This window comes from Impatiens glandulifera, chromosome 3, assembly GCF_907164915.1.
Source record: "Impatiens glandulifera chromosome 3, dImpGla2.1, whole genome shotgun sequence".
Taxonomy (NCBI): domain Eukaryota; kingdom Viridiplantae; phylum Streptophyta; class Magnoliopsida; order Ericales; family Balsaminaceae; genus Impatiens; species Impatiens glandulifera.
In genome coordinates, this window is record NC_061864.1 from 60983715 (window position 1) to 61003600 (window position 19886).

A 19886-nucleotide genomic window follows, 5' to 3' on the forward strand; every position below is an offset into this window, starting at 1 on the left:
TATATTTTAACAAAAGACATGCAACAAGATTAAGAAATCATCACTAAAAAGTCAATTATTTAATGTATTTTTTATCAATTTGTTGGGATTGACTCCGTAGGGAGAAATAGAATTTGTCATAGATGTAATGTCCAGAACGTCAGCGATAACGAAGACTCTGTATTATATGGCACCTACAAAGTTGAGAAAATTACGCAAACAATTAGAAGAATTGTTGAAGAAGAGATATATCAAGCCAATTGTTTCAGCTTGGGGAGATGGCGTACTATTTGTGAAAAAGAAAAAAAATGAGACAATGCGTCTTTGTATTGACTATAGAGGGCTTAACAAGGTGACTATTAATAACAAATATCCTTTGTCAAAAATTGATGATTTATTTAATCAATTGAAGGGAGCACAAGTGTTTAACAAGATTGGTCTTCAATCAAATTATCATCAACTAAGAATCAAGCCAGACAACATTGCCAAGACAACTTTTCATACCATATATGGACATTATGAATATGCGGTGATGTCATTCAGATTGACTAATGCTCATGTTGTTGACATTCATTAGATGTATGTTGCGGAAAATAAGATCCAATCTTAACATCTATTTAGGATGTTAATGCATTTAGCGATTAAAAGCATTTTGTATTTAAAATTTTATTTTTAACCGTTTTAAAGTTTATGGGCGGGTCAACCCACAATCCGACCCAAGTATCCTTTACTCTCACATTTATATCCAAATTAACCACATCTCTCGACCTGGCAATCCGGACACTTTAAAAATTAAGCATCATTATATATATATATAGATTAGTTAGTTAAAAAGTTTAACTTATATTGTTAAAATGTCCCGTGTTCATTGATTTTGGTGTTGAATTTAAAATATAAAGTGTTATTAGCCTAATTGGTTAAGATGTTGTACTTGTTTTTGTTAAGTTGCAAGTTCGAAACATACCTATGGTATTTTAAATTTTATTTTTAACCGTTTTAAGTTTATGGACGGGTCAACCCACAATCTGACCCAAGTATCCATTTAGTCTATAAATATATATCCAAATTAACCACAACTCTCGATCCGACAATCCGGACACTTTAAAAATTAAGCATCATTATATATATATAGATTAGTTAGTTAAAAAGTTTAACTTATATTGTTAAAATGTCCCGCGTTCATTGATTTTGGTGTTGAATTTAAAATATAAATTGTTATTAGTATAGTTGGTTAAAGGGTTGTACTTGTTTTGTTAGGTTGCAAGTTTGAACCATACTTATAGCATTTTTAATTTTATTTTTAAGCGTTGTAAGTTTATGGGCGGGTCAACTGGATACTTTAAAAATTAAGCATCATTATATATATATATTATATAGATAAATTAGTTAATTAAAAAGTTGAACTTATATTGTTAAAATGTTCTGCGTTCATCAAATTTTTTGTTTAATTTAAAAAACAAATTGTTATTAGCCTAATTGGTTAAAAGGTTATATTTATTTTCATAGGTTGCAAGTTCGAACCATACCTATAACATTTTTAATTTTATTTTTAACCGTCTTAAGTTTATGGACGGATCAACCCACAATCCGACTCAAATATCCATTTACTCTCACATATATATCCAAATTAACCACAGCTCTCGACCCGACAATCTATACACTTTAAAAATTAAGCATCATTATGTATATATATATATATATATATATATATATATTAGTTTGTTAAAAAATTAAACTTATATTGTTAAAATGTCCCGCGTTCATCAAATTTGGTGTTGAATTTAAAATACAAAGTGTTATTAGACTAGTTAGTTGAAGGGTTGTATTTGTTTTGTTAGGTTGCAAGTTCGAACCATACGTATAACATTTTTTATTTTATTTTTAATCGTTTTAAGTTTATGGGCGGGTCAACCCACAATCCGACCAAGTATCAATTTACTCTCACATATATATATTCAAATTAACCACAATTTTCGACCCGACAATTCAGACACTTTAAAAAATAAGCATCATTATAATTATATATATAGAGAGTAATAAGGGAGGAATGACTTGTAATCACGTCACTTTGATGAAAAAATGATAAAGTCTTAGAAGAGAGAAAATTTTGTCATTTTTTTTTAGTGAATCACCCAGTCATTCCTCTCAAATTTTCTCCCCCAATATTTTTTTTTTCCATTAAATTTACACATAATTAACCATTTTAAGTAAACTATCTTTATTTTTTAATATTTTTTTCTGAGTTTCTCTCTCTGAACCATCATAGTACCTCCCCTAACAATTTTCTACATATTCATAATTTTTGCAAGCACCGTGATTTTCAATTTTGATCTTTGTCCCAAGGATTAATATGTTTAGGAAGTTTGAATATGAATCCATATATACTATACTAATATTCATACTCATTTTTCCATAAAACATAAAACTTTGTGATAATTAAAATTTCCTCTAAATCATTAAATATAATTTTATCCATAGATGAAAGTTTCAAAATTCTAAAATTTGAGAGACTAAACTTCTTAATCTTTCAATCATTAAATATAATATTTGAATCGTTATTTTTCTATTCATTGTGAATATATCTGTAATTAAATATTTTGTGAATCAAAGCTGCAAAGACCTACCAAACATGAAGAACGCGAGACCTTGTCTCACTTGCGGCTCGATCGATCTTGTACAAATTCAATTGGTAGCTTTGATGCAAACATGTCTATAATGACTATGTTCTCATCATTTAAATTACACTAATTAAATATTAATGAACATAATTTGTATAAAACCTTTAAACAAGGATAAAAAACTAGATCATGATATCATTTTATTTTATTAGTAATATTGAAGGGGTGTACGTATGCATGCATACAATATTCAAAAACACATTTATTATTTATTATGCATAACATTATTAATTATACTTGGCTTTCCTCTATACTCATCTATTTTTATAACCAGGTTTACTTGGCCATGAGACAACGTTTTAAAATGACTCCACTTTGAGAGGAAGCTTGTGTGACGTTAGGATAGAAGGCGGGTTGAAAGCCAACGAAAGTGAGGAGACCTTCATGACATGTCTTTCCGAGTTGTAACACCACTTTGCAACATGTGCCATTTGTGAAGGCACCATCTTTTAAGAACATCTCTCGAAATATTATCTCACCGCATTCTCTCCGTGATTTTGTCATGCATCCTTTCAATTGAGTAGGTAGCTTAGAAAAATCTGGTATTGGAACTGCATTGGTTGCGGGAAAAGTTGTGGCGACAACTAACATCAGTATTATGTTTCCGAGAAAAAGAATTAAGGTAGTGGTCATTTTCATGTCAACTTGTAAATTCTAATAGTTTCTTTATTTGATTATTTTTGTTGTGAAATTGTTATCTTGACGATAAAATAGACATTGTCTTGTTTTTATAGGCGTGGAAGAGGACTGTTTCATATGTGTATTTATTAATGTCATTAATATAGCGAATGTTTTTTTCTCTAACAATTAATAAGATGAAGTTAATGTTTTACTACTTTGCATCTCTCTTCAATATTAAGTAGCCATGACTTAATGGTTGAATTTTATTACATTATGTTGTATATGATCACTAATTAACCTTTCACTTAATTTTTTCCTAATTATTTGATTTTATGATTACATACCTTAAATATAAAACTTGAAAAGTTACTTAATTTTTAACTTGAACTATATTATATACACTTAGTGCACTTTTAAATTGAACATGTATATTAAATCAACCATCAACTTAAACATCAATTACAAATTTAATTTAAAAGTTCTTTTTGAAAATAAATGATAATCTCTCCCATTTGAGTTGTCTTAAATATCAGTTAGATTATGAATTGATGAATCACACATATATACATGTTTTTGGTTTATTCTCATCAAATTTTGACCACTAGTTAATTCGATTGAAGGTTAAAATATATTATATTATAAGATTATAATAAAATCTTATAATTGTTTAATATCAATGTGACAATATATTAATTAAGAAAATGTATGATTGATTTATTATTATATTTATGTACTTAGTTCTCTTTATAAGAGAAAACAATTATTTTGTTTAATAATAAGTTGAATAAAATGATAATTTTCTCTATTTATACACTTGTCTCCTTTCTTCTACAAATTATTTATTTATTTATTTTATAGTTGTAATTAAAGTTTAATAAATTAAGTTTTACTTAGTATAAAAGTTACTATAACATTAAACTTCGTTCTATAGTTATAGTACATTAATGTAGTCAGATGACTCACATCATCTTGGATAAGCCCAACAAGCCAACTAAGAAGAATCTTATAACAAAATGAGAGGTCTCTAACTCTTCCTTAAGAAGTCCATTTAACTAATTTAACATAACATAATACTTTAGAATGAAAAATTAAATTTTGTAACTTAGTAAATTCAAAATCTCATCAAAAACATTTTTTTAATAATTATTCTTTAACTAAAATGATGGCCTTCTACATTGGGTCGGGTCATCCCAATTCTCGAGACCATAACAGATTATAGTTAGGGTGTTCACCGTTTCAGGTTATTCGAGTTCTTCGGTTCGGTTTGTTAGAATTATTTTTTAAACCAATTAGAAAATCGAATCGAATTCGAATAAATTTTAATAAAATCAAACTAAATTTTATATTTGGTTCGAATTTTGAATAACTCGAACCAAAATCGATTTTCTTATTTCTTTTATTGTCAAATCTTGAATTCAAATTATTCTAAATTGAAACAAAATTTGAATTAAGATGTTGAACGGAGGAGATAAATGTTGAACTACGAAGATAGATATTAAATTCGAAATAGGTGTTAAACGACGTAGATAGATCAAGATTTAAGTGTCTTGACAATGAAGAAGTTTGAGAGATAGCGAGATTAGATAGGTCGAAGTTCAGAGAAGCAGTTGAAACCTAAATCTTTCATATGAGAATAGAGATGAAAGATGGAGGTAATTGCTAAAAAGAATGATGAGTTAAGACTTAAGAGAATAAAGATGAGAGAGGCTAGAGAGATTATTTGATTAGATTAGAGAATAAAAATGAATTAAGTTTAGAGAATATATATAAGGAGGACGGATGTTGAATTAGGTTTAGAGAATGATGGAGTAATTATTATATATTACATATAATAAATTATATAATAAAATAAATAATAAAAAATAAATTCAATTTTTGGTTTTCGATTTGAAACCCCAACTCAAAAACTAATTTAAAAACCGTATTTAAATTTGAATTGGTTTGAAATTCGATTCAAAAACAAAAAATGAAATTCGAATTCAGTTTATTCGACCACTCTTATACTTTATTTATTTATTTTTGAATAATCAGTAGTTTTACTTGCACCAAGTGTTAAAACAGTCAAAATATTTATTATTTCCATATTATCCCCTCTTTTAGCTTAGTGGAGATGGATAACTCTAGCTTCCCTGAGGTCTTGGTTCGAACCCGTCATATAACAAGTTTCGCTCTCCTAGTTAATTGGTAAAGTGTGTTTGCGGAATATGTGTTTAACCCACGGAGATTAGTCGCACTCAGCGTTCTAAAAAAAATAATAAGATAAAATAAAAAATGATGGTTTATGATAGAGGGTTTTGAGATTAGTTTTTTATAAAATGAGGTTTATGATAGATTATTTTGAAATAGTTGTGATGATTTGTGAAAAATGATTTTTAAGTAATTTGATATGCCTTATTATTTTGATATTGAAATTGAAAATGTTATATTTGGACTTGAAAATGAAGATTACATAATTATGTCGATTGGACTATTATGTCTTAGTTGATGACTATTGCGTCAATGTAAGACCTTAGACTTGATTGATGTTTACTGTGTCTATTCAAGACTTTCATGTCTTGGTAGATGACTTATTATTAAGTTAATTGGTAAGTGTGTTTACGAGGTATGTACTTAACCCACACTCCAAATGATACGTGGAACTCAGCGTTCTAAAAAAATTAATAAAAAAAATGATGGTTTATGATAGAGGATTTTGAGATTAGTTTTTGATAAAATAATGGTTTATGATAGATTATTTTGAAATTGTTACGATGATTTGTGAAAAAATGATTTTTAAGTAATTTGATATGACTTATTATTTTTACATTGAAATTGAAAATGGTATATTTGGACTTGAAAATGAAGATTACATAATTATGACGATTGGACTATTTTTATTACTCTAGTTTTGATCTTGTACTTGTTTATCTAATAGTGGACTATTTGTGCCTCGAGTGCCGCTTAGACCTGTTAATGCATCAACGCATGACCTTTATGTCTTGATTATGGATATTGCGTCAACGCAAGACTTTCATGTCTTGGTTGATGATTATTGTGTCAATACAAGACCCTGGTCTTGATTGATGACTACTGCGTTTATACAAGATTTTCATATCTTGGTAGATGACTTATTATTAAGTTAATTGGTAAAGTGTGTTTGCGGGATATGTATTTAACCCGCGGAGATTAGTCGCACTTCAAAAGAGAAGTGGAACTCATCGTTCTAAAAAAATTAATAAAATTAAATTATAAAATGATGGTTTATAATAGAGGATTTTGATATTAGTTTTTGTTAAAAGGATTGTTTATGGTAGATTATTTTGAATTTGTTGTGATGATTTGTGATAAATGATTTTTAAGTAATTTGATATGACTTATTATTTCGACATTAAAATTGAAAATGGTATATTTGGACTTGAAAATGAAGATTACATAATTGTGACAATTGGATTATTTTTATTACTCTGGACTTGATCTTGTACTTGTTTATCTAATAGTGGACTATTTGTGCCTCGAGTGCTGCTTATACCTGTTAATGTGTCAATGCGTGACTTTTATGTCTTAGTTTATGGCTATTGCGTCAACGCAAAACTTTAATGTCTTAGTTGATGGTTATTGCGTCAATGCAATACCCTAGTCTTAATTGATGGCTATTGCGTCTATACAAGACTTTCATGTCTTGGTAAATGACTTATTATTAAGTTATTATGATATTACAGTCAATATCTCGATCTCATAGTTATTATAAGTATATATACGATTTTGTGATAAAAAAAAAAATTCTATATCTATTTATGAATTTTGTTTTCTATCAATTTATAATTTTCTTGTTGGGTGTGTTTAACTTATCCATTGAAATAGATTCGTTTCACATAAGAATAAGGATTGGTTAGGAGGACGATTGGAAAGAAGACAATATATATTTAGACTAGCCGATAATGAAGTTAACTCTCTATTTTGTATTAGCATAGATGTATAGAGAGTATGCAATCAAAAAAAATATAATTTTGTAAAAGTTTAATATGTCATCATCTATTTTGAACTAATGTTGAAGGTCTTAATCTTTCATAAAAGAATTTCATAAAAGAATTATGTAAGTTTGAAAACTTTTGATGATGAACGAAGGTATTAGTCTATTATTAATGTAAGTACAATGATATCCGGCGACTGCACGCCTCGTTTTTTTGGTTTGGGGCGTGACTGTTTTTATTCGATAAATTTGTATTTTTTACACTAAATCCATAATTCTATTCAATATAATAATATCATTAAACTCAAATGCTTATCAAATTAAACATAAAATTGAATAATTATATAATATTCTTGAACAATTCTAAATTTTTTCATTTGATTGATGAGACAATGTCAAGACAGGATCACAAGCTCTTTTTAACCTAGAAAATGCTACAAAAAGAAGTATTCAACAATTGATATTCAAATTTTTGTAGATATTAATTTTTAAAACTTTGATCAACATTATAAAATAATCTTAAATCATTCCAAGTAATAAATTCTTAAAACTTAAGGAATTATGAATAAGAAAATCTACAGCACAATAATGTAATAATAATATTAATTATTCCAATAATAAAATGTTATCAATTCTTAACCATTCTAAATAAAGGAAAGAATATTGAAAGAAAAAATACAGAGAAATTTGTACACTCATTCTTTCTGCACAATTTATACTTTTAAACAATTTCAAGTTAACAAATATTTATAAAAAAATATATATAGACTTATTGACGTGATTAAAATAATTAATTAGTTTAAAATAGACATCATTTCTTATATTATTGGACAAATCAAATAAAATAGCCTAAATATATTAAAATATATATATCTTATCCATATATAATAATAATAATATAATAATTATTATTATTATGTGATTCATAATAATTAATATATATATATATATATTAATTATAAAAGAAATAACAAACAAATTGATCGGAATTACTTTTTAAAACATTTTGCAGCCACAGAAAGAAAGCCCAGCCCAGCCCAACCCGTAGCCGAGCTTAGCTCATCAGTTAAGGACAACTACCAACCAATGTGAACGACCCAAACTTCTGATGCGGCCCAAATAAATTAAGGTTGAAGAATGATCCATCTCTTTTTCGGCCCATTTAAGTTGATCATGATAAATAAATCTTTTATTGTTATATAATTTGACTACTTAAAAAATATTTTTAAAAAATTAGAAAAGATGGAGAGAGACAAATAATGATGAACTCTTTATTAGTTAAGTAAACAATAATAGAAAAATTATAATTAAAATGTTAATATAACATAAAATTGAAATATAATCATTTTTTAATATTTACATTTAATTATAAATTAATGAAATATTTAAATATATAAAATATTATTTCTAAAATAACAAATTTATTAATATGGTCACGGGAAAATCACACTAGCAGTTCAAATATTTAAGCCCGAATCCGGTCCAGCAGATTAATGAAATTAAAATGTGAAGATATAATATTAAAATAAATATATTTTTCAATATTTACATTTTTAGTTATAAATTAATGAAAATTTTAAATATATATAATATTTTTATATAAAATATAAATTATCATTTTAAAAGAAAGTGTCAATGATTATAATTTATTTATTTTTTATTTAAAAAGAAAAAAAGAGTTTGTCAGCCTAAGGTTGAAGCTAACGTGAGACCGTTGGAACAAATTCTTTAAGATGGTCGGTAACATTACCGGTTGAAATATTTCAGCATAAGCCATTTTCTTAATATTGTCAAACCCTTTATTAGTTAAGAAAATAATAAAAAAATTTATAATTAAAATGTGAATATATAATATAAAATTGGAATATAATTTTTTTTAATATTTATATTTTTAATTATACATTAGTAAAAAAAATAAATTTAAATATATATATATATATAATATTATTTCCATTATTTTCAAAGAAAACTTTTATATTAAAAATATATTATCATTTTAAAATAAACTTGTGCTGATGATTATATAAGCACACAGAAGGAGAAAGAGTGTCTCAGCTTTAAGATATTGAAATGTTTAACCCATTTTTTTTTTTTCATTTTTGATAATAACGTCGAACAAAAGTTAAGTAAATAATAAATTTACTTTTTTATAACTAATGTAGAAGATATAATATAAAAATGAATTTTTTTAATATTTATATTTTTAAATTATAAATTATTGAAAATTTAAAATATATATAATAATATTTCTAAAATTATTTCTTTCTTGTTTCAAAGAAATTTTTATATATATTAAAAATATATATTATCATATAAAAAACATAACTAGATTTTTAAACTATTTAAAAATATATATATATATATATATAATTTATTATACACATAAAAATATTTAATATGAGATATTAACATGTTTTCACTATTTTTATAATACATATATATAATATATATGTATGTTCTAAGTGCTAACATAAGTATTTGGAATTCTTCACCTAGACCTTGTTTGATTAATCTTTTCTTATTTTAAATTATTTAAATTAAATAAATCAAATATACTTTCTATTTAATATTATTATAAAAATCTACTAACAGAATACAACAACTAGGGTATAGCATATACATTGATATAAAACCTTTCAATCTTTAAATCAATCAATTCTAATAAAATATTATAGAATCAAATATAATGTTTTGATATATTGAAATATTATGATATAAGATTTTGATATATTAAAAAATTAATATATTATGGTCAGTTATGTTCATCCAAATAACTGACCTAATATATTATGTATTAAAAAAATCTCAGTTTTTATAGGATTGTTTTAAAAATTACTTTTGATCAATGTAATTGTATCAATTAATGAAAAACCAACTTAAAATTAATAAATATAGAGTGACTGGATAAAAAAAATATAAAATTATATATTGACCGACATATGATATGATGGGAGTAAATATCAAATTTTTATATTAAATTTTTCAAATTCTCCTTAAACTAAATCAATAAATCATATTTTATCTAACAAAAGAGAGATCAAAACAAAGAAAGGATAGATTAATCAACTAAATTAACACAAAGTAGTTTAAAGAGTTACTAATACATAATAAAATAGTTTAAAAAGCAGTAAAAAAGTAAAACAATTTGGTGTAATAATGCCAAGCTAATCTTTTTTCTTCTTTTAACAATCCAAGGCTGCAATAAAATTCTTACATTCCTCCTTTTCCAAAGTCTCCTCCTATGATGGCACTGCAATAATCATAATCATAATAAATCACTTCAATTTTTTAATGGAAAATCCTATCATGGGTTGTTTTTATAAAATATTGATTTGTATTTAATCATGATACAAATTATTTGATAAAATGTATATACTTTATGATTAAAATCAAATTTGTTTTTTTTTGTTAAATTGTGATACTTACTGTATGTGGATGTATCTATCTGCTCAGGGAGCTCTTTTATATCCACTTCAAACCTTTCCTGAACCTGCAAAATACATATTTCAGAAAGATCATTATTTGAGATTATTTTCAAATAATCCATCATCATCTCAGCAATGAGATCAATTAAATTACCCTTCTAAAAGTTTTTACTCAAATAATTAATTTTTCCAAAACCCAAACCAAACAAGGATTAAAATAACAGGATTTCAAACACGCCTCTAGAACAAACAAGCCAGTAGATTCAGATCAAACCGACGAGAAAATAAAATAAAGAAAAGGTAGTAAAAGACCAACCTGGTTAAGAACTTCAGAATCAGATGCAGATGAAACAAAGGTGATGGCAAGACCTTTTGTCCCGAATCTTCCAGCTCTGCCAACCTATAAGAGAAAAAATAATATTACAAGACTATTCTATTCAATCAAATGAACAAAAGGAAAGAGTTCACATAAGATCTCTATACTAACCCTGTGCAGATAAGTGTCTGCAGAATCTGGCATATCGTAATTTATCACAATGTTGACTCTTTCAATGTCGATTCCTCTTCCCACTAGATCTGTTGCCACCAGTATCCTCTTATTTCCCTCCTTGAAACCCTTGTAACGTGTCAACCTGAATTAAAACACAATAAAATAAACTGTTTCACTAATTCTTTCATAGAAAATCTACAATATAATTCAGGAAACCAGTTAATAGGCTGTTTTGTATTAATATTTACGAAGACGACATTTCCTCTGATATTTATACCGGATAAAATCAATGAATTAGAATGAATCGACCTATTGTATTAAACCAACACTACTACTTAGTAAGTTCAAATTGACATGCCAATTCATTAGTGGATTCTTCCTCGGATGTAAAAACAGACCTTTCTTCTTGGGACATGCCAGAGTGAATGCAGATTGAGGGAAAATTGCAATCCACGAGCAATTTGTTCAGCTCCGCTGCTCGGCTGACACTTTTCACAAAAATAACAACTTGATTGAAATCCAATGCATCCAGGAGGTCGTTCAACTTGCGGTTTTTTTCCAGCTCACTCAATTTGATATAGTGCTAATCATATACAAATTTATCAAAGTTAGGCCAAATAACCATATTATCTTATCATTAATCAAATCATCAACTAAAATATAAAAATATCATTAATTTACTTTTTATAACATTTTTATAAAATAGATACCAAGGATATTTCAGTTATTTAACCAAACAATCCACTTCTTCATCAAACAATGTTTTGTTTTAAAAAAAATAAGAAACATATTTTTAAACACAAAAGGAGTACCTGAACAAGACCATGAAGAGTCAACTTGGCTTCGTCATCCACATAAATTTCCATAGGCTGAAATGAAGAAATGTCACATTAAAGCTTGTTAGGAGAGCCTTCTTGAAGTTAGTGGAATCAACTACGTAATGATTAGGGATTAATGTCCGGCAGATTGAGATTTCCACTCCATCCCATGGTCTCCTTGCCGATACCCTTTTATACAAATCAACACAAGCCCCTTTTCTTGCTCAATCCAAGCTAGTGCTAAACTAACAAGAATCGTTGAGAAAATATAACTTGGGTATAAAAAAAAAGGATAGCCTAATCAAAAATAAAATAAAAAACTAAATTAAGATCTAACATCCTAAGAAGGCCTCCACCAGCTCTTCATCTATTGCAGCACCCTCTCTTCATATCTTATTAGTGACATAGCATTTGCTGAGATCTCGCATTTAGTAAGTTGTTGACTTGTAAATTCAAGTGGCCATGAAACATTACATCTTGCATAAATTTCTTGCAAACAGGGCGGATTTCCTTGCTGAGTGTTGCAGAGAACATCATAACTTGCTTGTCATGGGGAGTCAATTTGAAGATCTCTTGTACATCTCTTCTCATGTCTGCATCACATTAGCCAAGAATGAGGACGATAACACAATGCAGATAATAGAAGACTTAGAGTGTGTTTAATTAAATTGAAAATTAAGTGATGAATAAGTCAAATTAAATGTTGAATAAACCAAATGAAAATAATTGAATTAGAAGTACTTGAAATGCAAGTATTTAAAGAATATTTTACCCTTATATTGATGTATTTAAATTAATTCTCAAGGGTTAAAGTTGTTACTACAAATTAAGTCATTCATAGCCTATCAAAATAAGCTAGTTTTGTAGCTTCATTTATGCTGAATCTAGAGAATTAAATGATTTTAAGTAACACTTGTCAAATGGTCTTTGTTTTTCAAACACCACATAATTTGACTGAGAACACATACCTAGTGATTCCAGCATCTTGTCACATTCATCTAGAATGAAATGCCTTACATTCAACAAGTTAAGATCTTTATCCCTAGCAAGGGCAAGAATTCTTCCTGGGGTTCCCACAACAATATGGGGACATTCATTCTTCAACAAATCCCTGTGGATCTTAATATTGACACCACCATAGAACACAGCAACTTTAATATCAGGCAAGTAAGTGCTGAATCTCTCAAACTCATGGCAAATCTGCAAACAGAGGGGAAAAGGAAATGTAAGTATAATAAAATACCATATCCATAGACATAAACATGAGAATGATTGATTTTTCATAGATAAACATATACCTGATAAGCTAGTTCCCTTGTGTGACAGAGAACAAGGGCAGCAATCTGGCCAGGAACAGGCTCAATTTGCTGTAGTGACGACAGCACGAAAACAGCAGTTTTTCCCATCCCGGATTTTGCTTGGCATATTACATCCATACCCAATATTGCTTGAGGGATACACTCATGTTGCACTGGTGATGAACCAAAGAAAATTCGAGCGAAGCAACCCTCAGTTTTAAATAAAATCCTTACAATATGATTTAGTTCCCCAAACGCAAGAGAATGATAATAGTGATTTACCTGAGAAAAACAAATATGAAAAACAATTTAACTTAGTCAAAAACTTCAGTTGAGTTTATAACTCATCAGAGAGGCACCCTGCAGTATGTGCCACATAATTGCAGAGGAACTCCAACCACACAAATCTTGTTGTACAACATAAAGAAGTATTCAATTAGGTCAATAATACAATATTAACAATCCTTTCATGGGAACAATTGTGCGGCTAATGCAAAATTGGCAAATTCACTACTTGTACCTTCGGAAGGGTGTTCAAAACCAGAGTCCACAATGGCTCGAAGTAGTTCTGGCTTCAATAGAAAATCTCTAAACCCGGAGCTGTGAATGCCAACATATCCCCTAGAAACAAATCAAAGAAAAAACACTAAACCATAAACATCAACACAAATTATACAAAACCTCCATAAAAAAGTTAACAATTCACATAAGACTAAGCAGTAAGCACTCTTGCTCCAGTGACACCAACAGTGGAATGAGTCCAAGAATACAGATCTAGATCGTGATATAAACTCATTTTTTTCTCAAATTGAAACCACAAGAAAAAAAGTGTAGAACATAACATCATAATCACAATCTACTTACTTAACATAATCTAAAATAAACAAAAACACGATGAAGATATCGTGGATAGAAATATGAAGGAAATTAAGAACTAACTTTTTGGCGGATTCGCCGTTGACCTTGCCGGTAACAGAGTCGGGAGCTTTCTCTTCTTCTTCGTCGTAATCAAGAAGTTCCTCCTCGTAAGTATCGTGATCTTTAGTTTCGCCCATTTCTGACAAATTCGACAGAAGAGATCCTAGATTGTAAGATATTCAATCGAAGGAAGCGAGAATCTGAATGAAGAGATTGAAAATATCGTAGCAAAAGCTTCTCACCTCTAGATCTGGAATGGAAGTAGAGCTAGGTTTAGGTTTTTGAGTTTGGAAACGAAGAAGTTCTGCTGCAAGAAAAAAAAAACTCCAAGAGAGAGAAAGTGATATTGAGGATTCACCGATATTTAAAGGATAAGATGAAAGACTAGTTGTGTTATTTTTTTACATAAATGTCCTTGTAGTTGGAATAAAATTACATCATTAATTTTTTTTTTTTTTAGCATTTTTCTCATATTTAAATATATATATAAATAAAATTAATATTTTAAAAATGTAATTATAAACCCTAAACCCCAAGCCATTTTCGTCTAAAAAAATAAAATAACCACCAAATCAATATAAATTAATGGGTTACCGCGGATGCAAATTCATAAGTGTTTAGGGTCATTTCGTAAAATTTCCTGAAATTTTAACCTAATTTAAAGAATTTACTTATTTCTACCTATTTTCTTTATTTAAAATAGTAAAGCTTAAAAATTAATTTGAGATTTTAAATGCATCAATCCACAGATTAATAGTGTAGAGGTAAGGTGCAATTCTCATATTTATGGTGAAAAGTTTGAGTCTTTATATGCGATTAGAACGATTGTGATTTGATTGATTTAACAAATGAAAAAAATGCACACATCAATTGATCATTTCAAACAATTGAAGCAAAGTGAGGTGAATTAAAATACCCATAACAAAGAAGTTATGATCAACTTCACCTATTATAATGTATCAAATATGAAAGAAAAAAAATGTCTAGGAATCAATAGTTTTTAATATGTAGTCAAAGTTACAATTTTTTATTTTAATTTATTTATTGTTTTGTTACAAAATTTTAACAAACTCTGGTGTATTTTTACTTTATTTTAATTTAAAACGTTTTTTAAGTGAGAATCGAATATAAGACATTTATAATATTGACATTCATTTCAACTTAATACATATTTCTGACGGAAAACTTTATCTCGTCGGTCTGTTCTCAATCTTCTTTTTTTCTTCCTAGGTTTACGTTACGAGCGCGCCGCCTAGAAGCCCTATTCATATTCATAATATAATGGGGTTGAAACACAATAGTGCTCACACTCTTTCAAGTAAGACAAAAATTGAATTTTAAGACATTTAATCTCTGAAATAATTATAACTAATTTTAATTATACTTTCTCATAAATCCAACTATTCTTTTATAAATTCTAAATTTTCAGACTACATACACAATATGTTACCATATTTTATGTTCCAAAACATGTTCCTGGAAGAGTTTACCTTATTTTTGTAAAACATCACAATGATGCATGATTAATATGATTAAGTTCCATGTTTAAAAAAGAGTAGAGCTAATATAACCTATATAATCAAGGAGATCCAAATAATAAAAAAATTGTTTTTATTTGGAGAATCTCAAAGACATAAAGCCACCACTTATACACTTTTTTTTTACTGAAAAATGTATAGTACTAATGCAGCAGATCTCATTTGGGCAAGAGTAATGCTAAGTATGACAACGAAGTTATCGTGTCACATTTATCGCTAAAAACGCTATAATTTAAATGATCAATTATCACTATTGAGACATCGTAATATAGCTCTTTTGATTGAGTAAACCAGTATGTCATACATGACTTCTGATTGTAAAACCATTACTTACAAAAACATACTGTGAAAACATTTTATTGCAGTTTATAGAAGTGTTTTTCTTATGTGAATTAAAGGTTTTTTCTTGTTATAAAGTTAAAGTTTACATATATAGATGTATGAGAACTGCAATATAGAAACAAAAAAAAACCTTGTTCAAATAGTCTCTGAAATGTAAAGTACAAAAATTCATGTATCTAAAAAACTGTCATAATCTATAAAAACGTGAATTAGGATAATAAAAAAAGCTAAGAATAAATTACAAGAAGTTAAATTTAGGAATGTTTTCGAAAACTCCTTCGAATGAAAACTCATTTAGATCGATGACAGAATACAAGAACTCATGTCAAATAAGATAATAAGAACTATGTCAAATAAGATAATGAGTTAGAATTTATGTATCGTGACATTTAAAAAAAGCAAGAAAAAAACTCTCCTAATCAATAAAACCTCAATCAAGATAATAAAAAAAGCTAGGAATATATATTACAAGAAGCAAAAATGATTCTACACCCCGAAGTTAAACATAAAACCCGTAAATTTTATCTTGGATTACAATCATTCAACGATGCCTATAAATGATTCATTATTATCGTCCCAGCTCTACATTGGAGGCAAGGAGAACATGTCAACAGTCGAACTCCCACTTCGAATCTTAGTCAGCACTTGCAATGCAGTCACAGTCTGTTTCATGTACATGTTTTCGACATCTTTGATTTGAGAAAGTTCATCGGGAACACTAATACTTTCTTTGCCTTTTGTGTTGCTCGCCGAAGGATTCTCGGGTTGATGATTACCATCAGAAGAAGTTTCGTATTTAGTCAAATGTTCTTTTGCTGGGAAAAACCTTTCAAGGATTTTTTCACATTCCTTTACAAGCTTATTAAGTACATCAGTTGAGAAGAAGGGTTCTTTTAGAACCTTTTGGATGAAAGGTAGACGAATCAGAGCACCACTTCGCTTGTCGTATTTCTTTAGTATTTTTACTAAACCTGCAATTGAATCAAAGTTTAATTGGCGGGTCGACTACAATATTATATCACAAGTATGAGTATTATCATTCCTATTTTATTTAAAACTAGGTTTTCCATGAAGGAAGGTAGCACAATCCTCACTTTGGAAATCGAATGAGACTCTTTCTATTTGAGCGAACCTGGTATCTTCATAAATCTTGATTCTTCCCTTGATTTAGATTACAACTGTTTGAAGGCAAGGAAGATTGTTGTAGAGATTGAAAAGCAATTTCCTTAGCATTCTCACTTTCATTGACAATGTTTCTGCAACCTTATCTGTTATAAAATTGAAACCTACTTGGGTTATTTGAATAACCAATTGGTTATTTTCAAATAACCTTGTTCAATGTAAGAATATATTTGACAGTAGATTGGGTAGTGGGTATTTGGAAATAATCTCAAATACCCCAAATCAAACAAGGACTTGGACAGTGATTTTGTTTGTTTCTTTTGAAAGGTTAAAACAATTTTCATTAATCCCCTGTTCACATGAACTGTGGTGAAAACATGATTTTGTTTGTTCTTTCCTCTTGTGTGTTATTTAGCTTTGTGTTCATTTCCTTTGCGCCTTTTTATTGTTTTTTGTTTCTAGGTCCTACTTGGCATCTTCTGAATGGAACTGACATATAATTAGAAAAAAAAACAGAGAAAGTGTTCTGGATGTTACATTTCTTGAACACCCATATGAAATTTGTTCTTCATTATCGATCACAATGATAGCATCTTCATCATTGCACAATTTCTTTGGGTTTTGGTTGTCAATTTTCAAAATTCAAAGGGTGGAAGAAGAATTCGTGTGAAATGATGTTTTTCATGTACATCTTGTGAAATATTTGACTCGATCAATAACAAGGATAACATCTTCATCATTGAATGATTTATTTGATTGCAAAATTCAAAGGGTGGAAGAGGAATTCATGAAAAGATGTTTTTCATGTGCATCTTATTGAATATTTGGCTTGACAAGAACAAGAGGATCATTAACCAAATGGCTAAAGACAATGCTTCAATTTCTCAATTTAGAGAAGAACTAGTAATATGATGGAACTGAAACCGCAATTTGCTATCTTTCAATTTGTATAAGCATTAAAGTTTCAACAACAGAAAGATTATCACAAGGATTGCTTGTTCTTTCTTTTGGTTCACTAACCACAAAGAGTAGATCTATTCTTTCTAATTTTTGGATTAGTAGAGTTTTCGCAAGAACTAGATTGTAAAGGCTTAGTTGAAACAACATTCTGAACACAGTATAAACTTATTGGGATCTTGATGAATGCAAAATTATACTAAAGATAATTATATCACAGAAAAGAGGAAACATATTACCTATGTAATTTAGGGCACTGTAATTCAACAGCAAAACCATTTCTCCATGAAAGTCAACCACTTCTCTGCCTATACTCATCAACTCTTCATCCGAATCACGAACCTCTGCAACCTTATCCTGAACCATCTGAAGTTCAATTCAATTCAAGATCATCCAAAACATGAATGTTATATAAACGGTATAATCAAATCAACAAAAGAATAAATATGAACAGTTAATTAGTTATAGTTACCTTCAATTTGATAATATATCTTTCTTCTTTATCAACAAAAAAGGAATTGAACTTCTCGATTTCGTCTTCCAATAACCTAACGAAATCGATTACCTCTTCACCCATTGCCAACTGATCTCCTTCGACGGAGATCTCTCCGTCGGCCAATCTTGGTCGTTTGTCAGACCTAACAGCAGAAGTAGCGTTACTCTGAACGGATTCACCGGCGATAGGATAAATCATTTTGAGCTTCTTTTTCAGATCTTTGTAAGATAAGAAATTCTCGCGCCAATCCGGTAGCGTCTCATCGATCATTTTGCTGAGAATCCTCCAGAATTTCATGTTTGATTTCTGGTAAAACTTTGATCAACTTTCAAATTCACTACTGCGTCACTGATACGAAAGGGGGAGTGTGAAACTGTGATGGGGGAGAAAAAGTGTATTCGATACTCTAGAGAAGAACAGAGGAGAAAGAAAGAGAGAAAGAATATATATATATATATATTATATATATATAACTATTAAATAAAAATTTGTTAAAATTCGATTTTTATTATTTTAATTATTCATTTTTTACGATAAAATTATAAAAAAACGAGGTAACAAATTTTGTTACCGTTAACTTATTATTATTATTATTATTATTATTATTATTATTATTATTATTTTAACATTTATAAATAAATATATATATATAAATTCATATTCCTATTTTAACTATCAAATTTTAAGAAATTAAAAGTTTTGATTATTAAATTTTAAAATATTTATGATCAAAACTTTTAATTTTTTAAAATTTGAATAATTAAATTAATAATATTAATATTTTATTTATTTATAAACGTCAACTTAATAAAATAAAACCTTATTTTATATAACTTATTATCTAATTGGACAATTTAACAGGAATAAAGGTCATTTTTACCTTATAATTATCATTATTTGAGCCCTCTTATTCTTACACAATTTGTTTTTTATTTATAAAAATTACACTAAACTTGTCCAACTTGTTCATTCTGGTTGTTCTGATTTTTGTTGTGCTTAGTTCAAATCATTCGGTATTCGAACCAAAAAATCTAATTCAATATAATATAGGTTTTATATAACAATATATATATATATATATAGAATATATCCAAATATTTAACCAATTCAATTTATACTCGAAATATATTAATTTAAGTTATGATAGATAAATAAATTTTACGGATATACCAATTGATATTTGGTATTTTTTAGTTTATTTTATTTGATTAATATCAAAATTGATTAAAATTATCCCTCTTAAAAGGTGGACATC

At 28.0% G+C, this 19886-nt stretch overlaps 2 protein-coding genes across 3 annotated transcripts; both read right to left on the reverse strand.

The window, feature by feature from the left end:
• Positions 1–10283: 10283 nt before the first annotated feature.
• LOC124929366 (DEAD-box ATP-dependent RNA helicase 15) lies at positions 10284–14538 on the reverse strand. Of its 2 annotated transcripts, XM_047469709.1 has the most exons (12): positions 14419–14538; positions 14198–14315; positions 13779–13879; positions 13259–13431; positions 12929–13160; positions 12435–12553; positions 11955–12011; positions 11541–11725; positions 11140–11284; positions 10969–11052; positions 10654–10717; positions 10284–10477 (listed from the first exon to the last, which is right to left on the reverse strand). In XM_047469709.1, exons 2-12 carry the CDS (start codon positions 14311–14313, stop codon positions 10467–10469), a joined length of 1287 nt encoding a protein of 428 aa, XP_047325665.1. In that variant the 5' UTR covers positions 14314–14315; positions 14419–14538; the 3' UTR covers positions 10284–10466. The 2 variants fall into 2 exon arrangements, with proteins under 2 accessions (XP_047325665.1, XP_047325666.1); XM_047469710.1 differs by lacking the exon at positions 14419–14538 and having other exon boundaries at positions 13259–13540; positions 14198–14233.
• A 1954-nt stretch (positions 14539–16492) lies between these two features.
• On the reverse strand, positions 16493–19048 carry LOC124930879 (SPX domain-containing protein 2-like). The gene is made up of 3 exons (XM_047471247.1): positions 18608–19048; positions 18375–18501; positions 16493–17027 (listed from the first exon to the last, which is right to left on the reverse strand). The coding sequence occupies exons 1-3, from the start codon at positions 18926–18928 to the stop codon at positions 16639–16641; spliced, it is 837 nt and encodes a 278-aa protein (XP_047327203.1). The 5' UTR covers positions 18929–19048; the 3' UTR covers positions 16493–16638.
• Between the last annotated feature and the right edge of the window lie 838 nt (positions 19049–19886).

Bases quoted from the DNA above. Each gene is read 5' to 3' on its own strand.
- LOC124929366 (XM_047469709.1), bottom strand. From the start codon at position 14,313: ATGGGCGAAACTAAAGATCACGATACTTACGAGGAGGAACTTCTTGAT. The intron at 13,432-13,778 runs GTACAAGTAGTG...GTTCATCACCAG, and splicing joins TTTTGAACACCCTTCCGAAG to TGCAACATGAGTGTATCCCT. The intron at 12,012-12,434 runs GTAATGTTTCAT...TCTTCATTTCAG, and splicing joins GCAAGAAATTTATGCAAGAT to CCTATGGAAATTTATGTGGA.
- LOC124930879 (XM_047471247.1), bottom strand. From the start codon at position 18,928: ATGAAATTCTGGAGGATTCTCAGCAAAATGATCGATGAGACGCTACCG. The intron at 18,502-18,607 runs GTAACTATAACT...ATTGAACTTCAG, and splicing joins GATATATTATCAAATTGAAG to ATGGTTCAGGATAAGGTTGC. The intron at 17,028-18,374 runs GTAATATGTTTC...ATTCAATTGCAG, and splicing joins CAGTGCCCTAAATTACATAG to GTTTAGTAAAAATACTAAAG.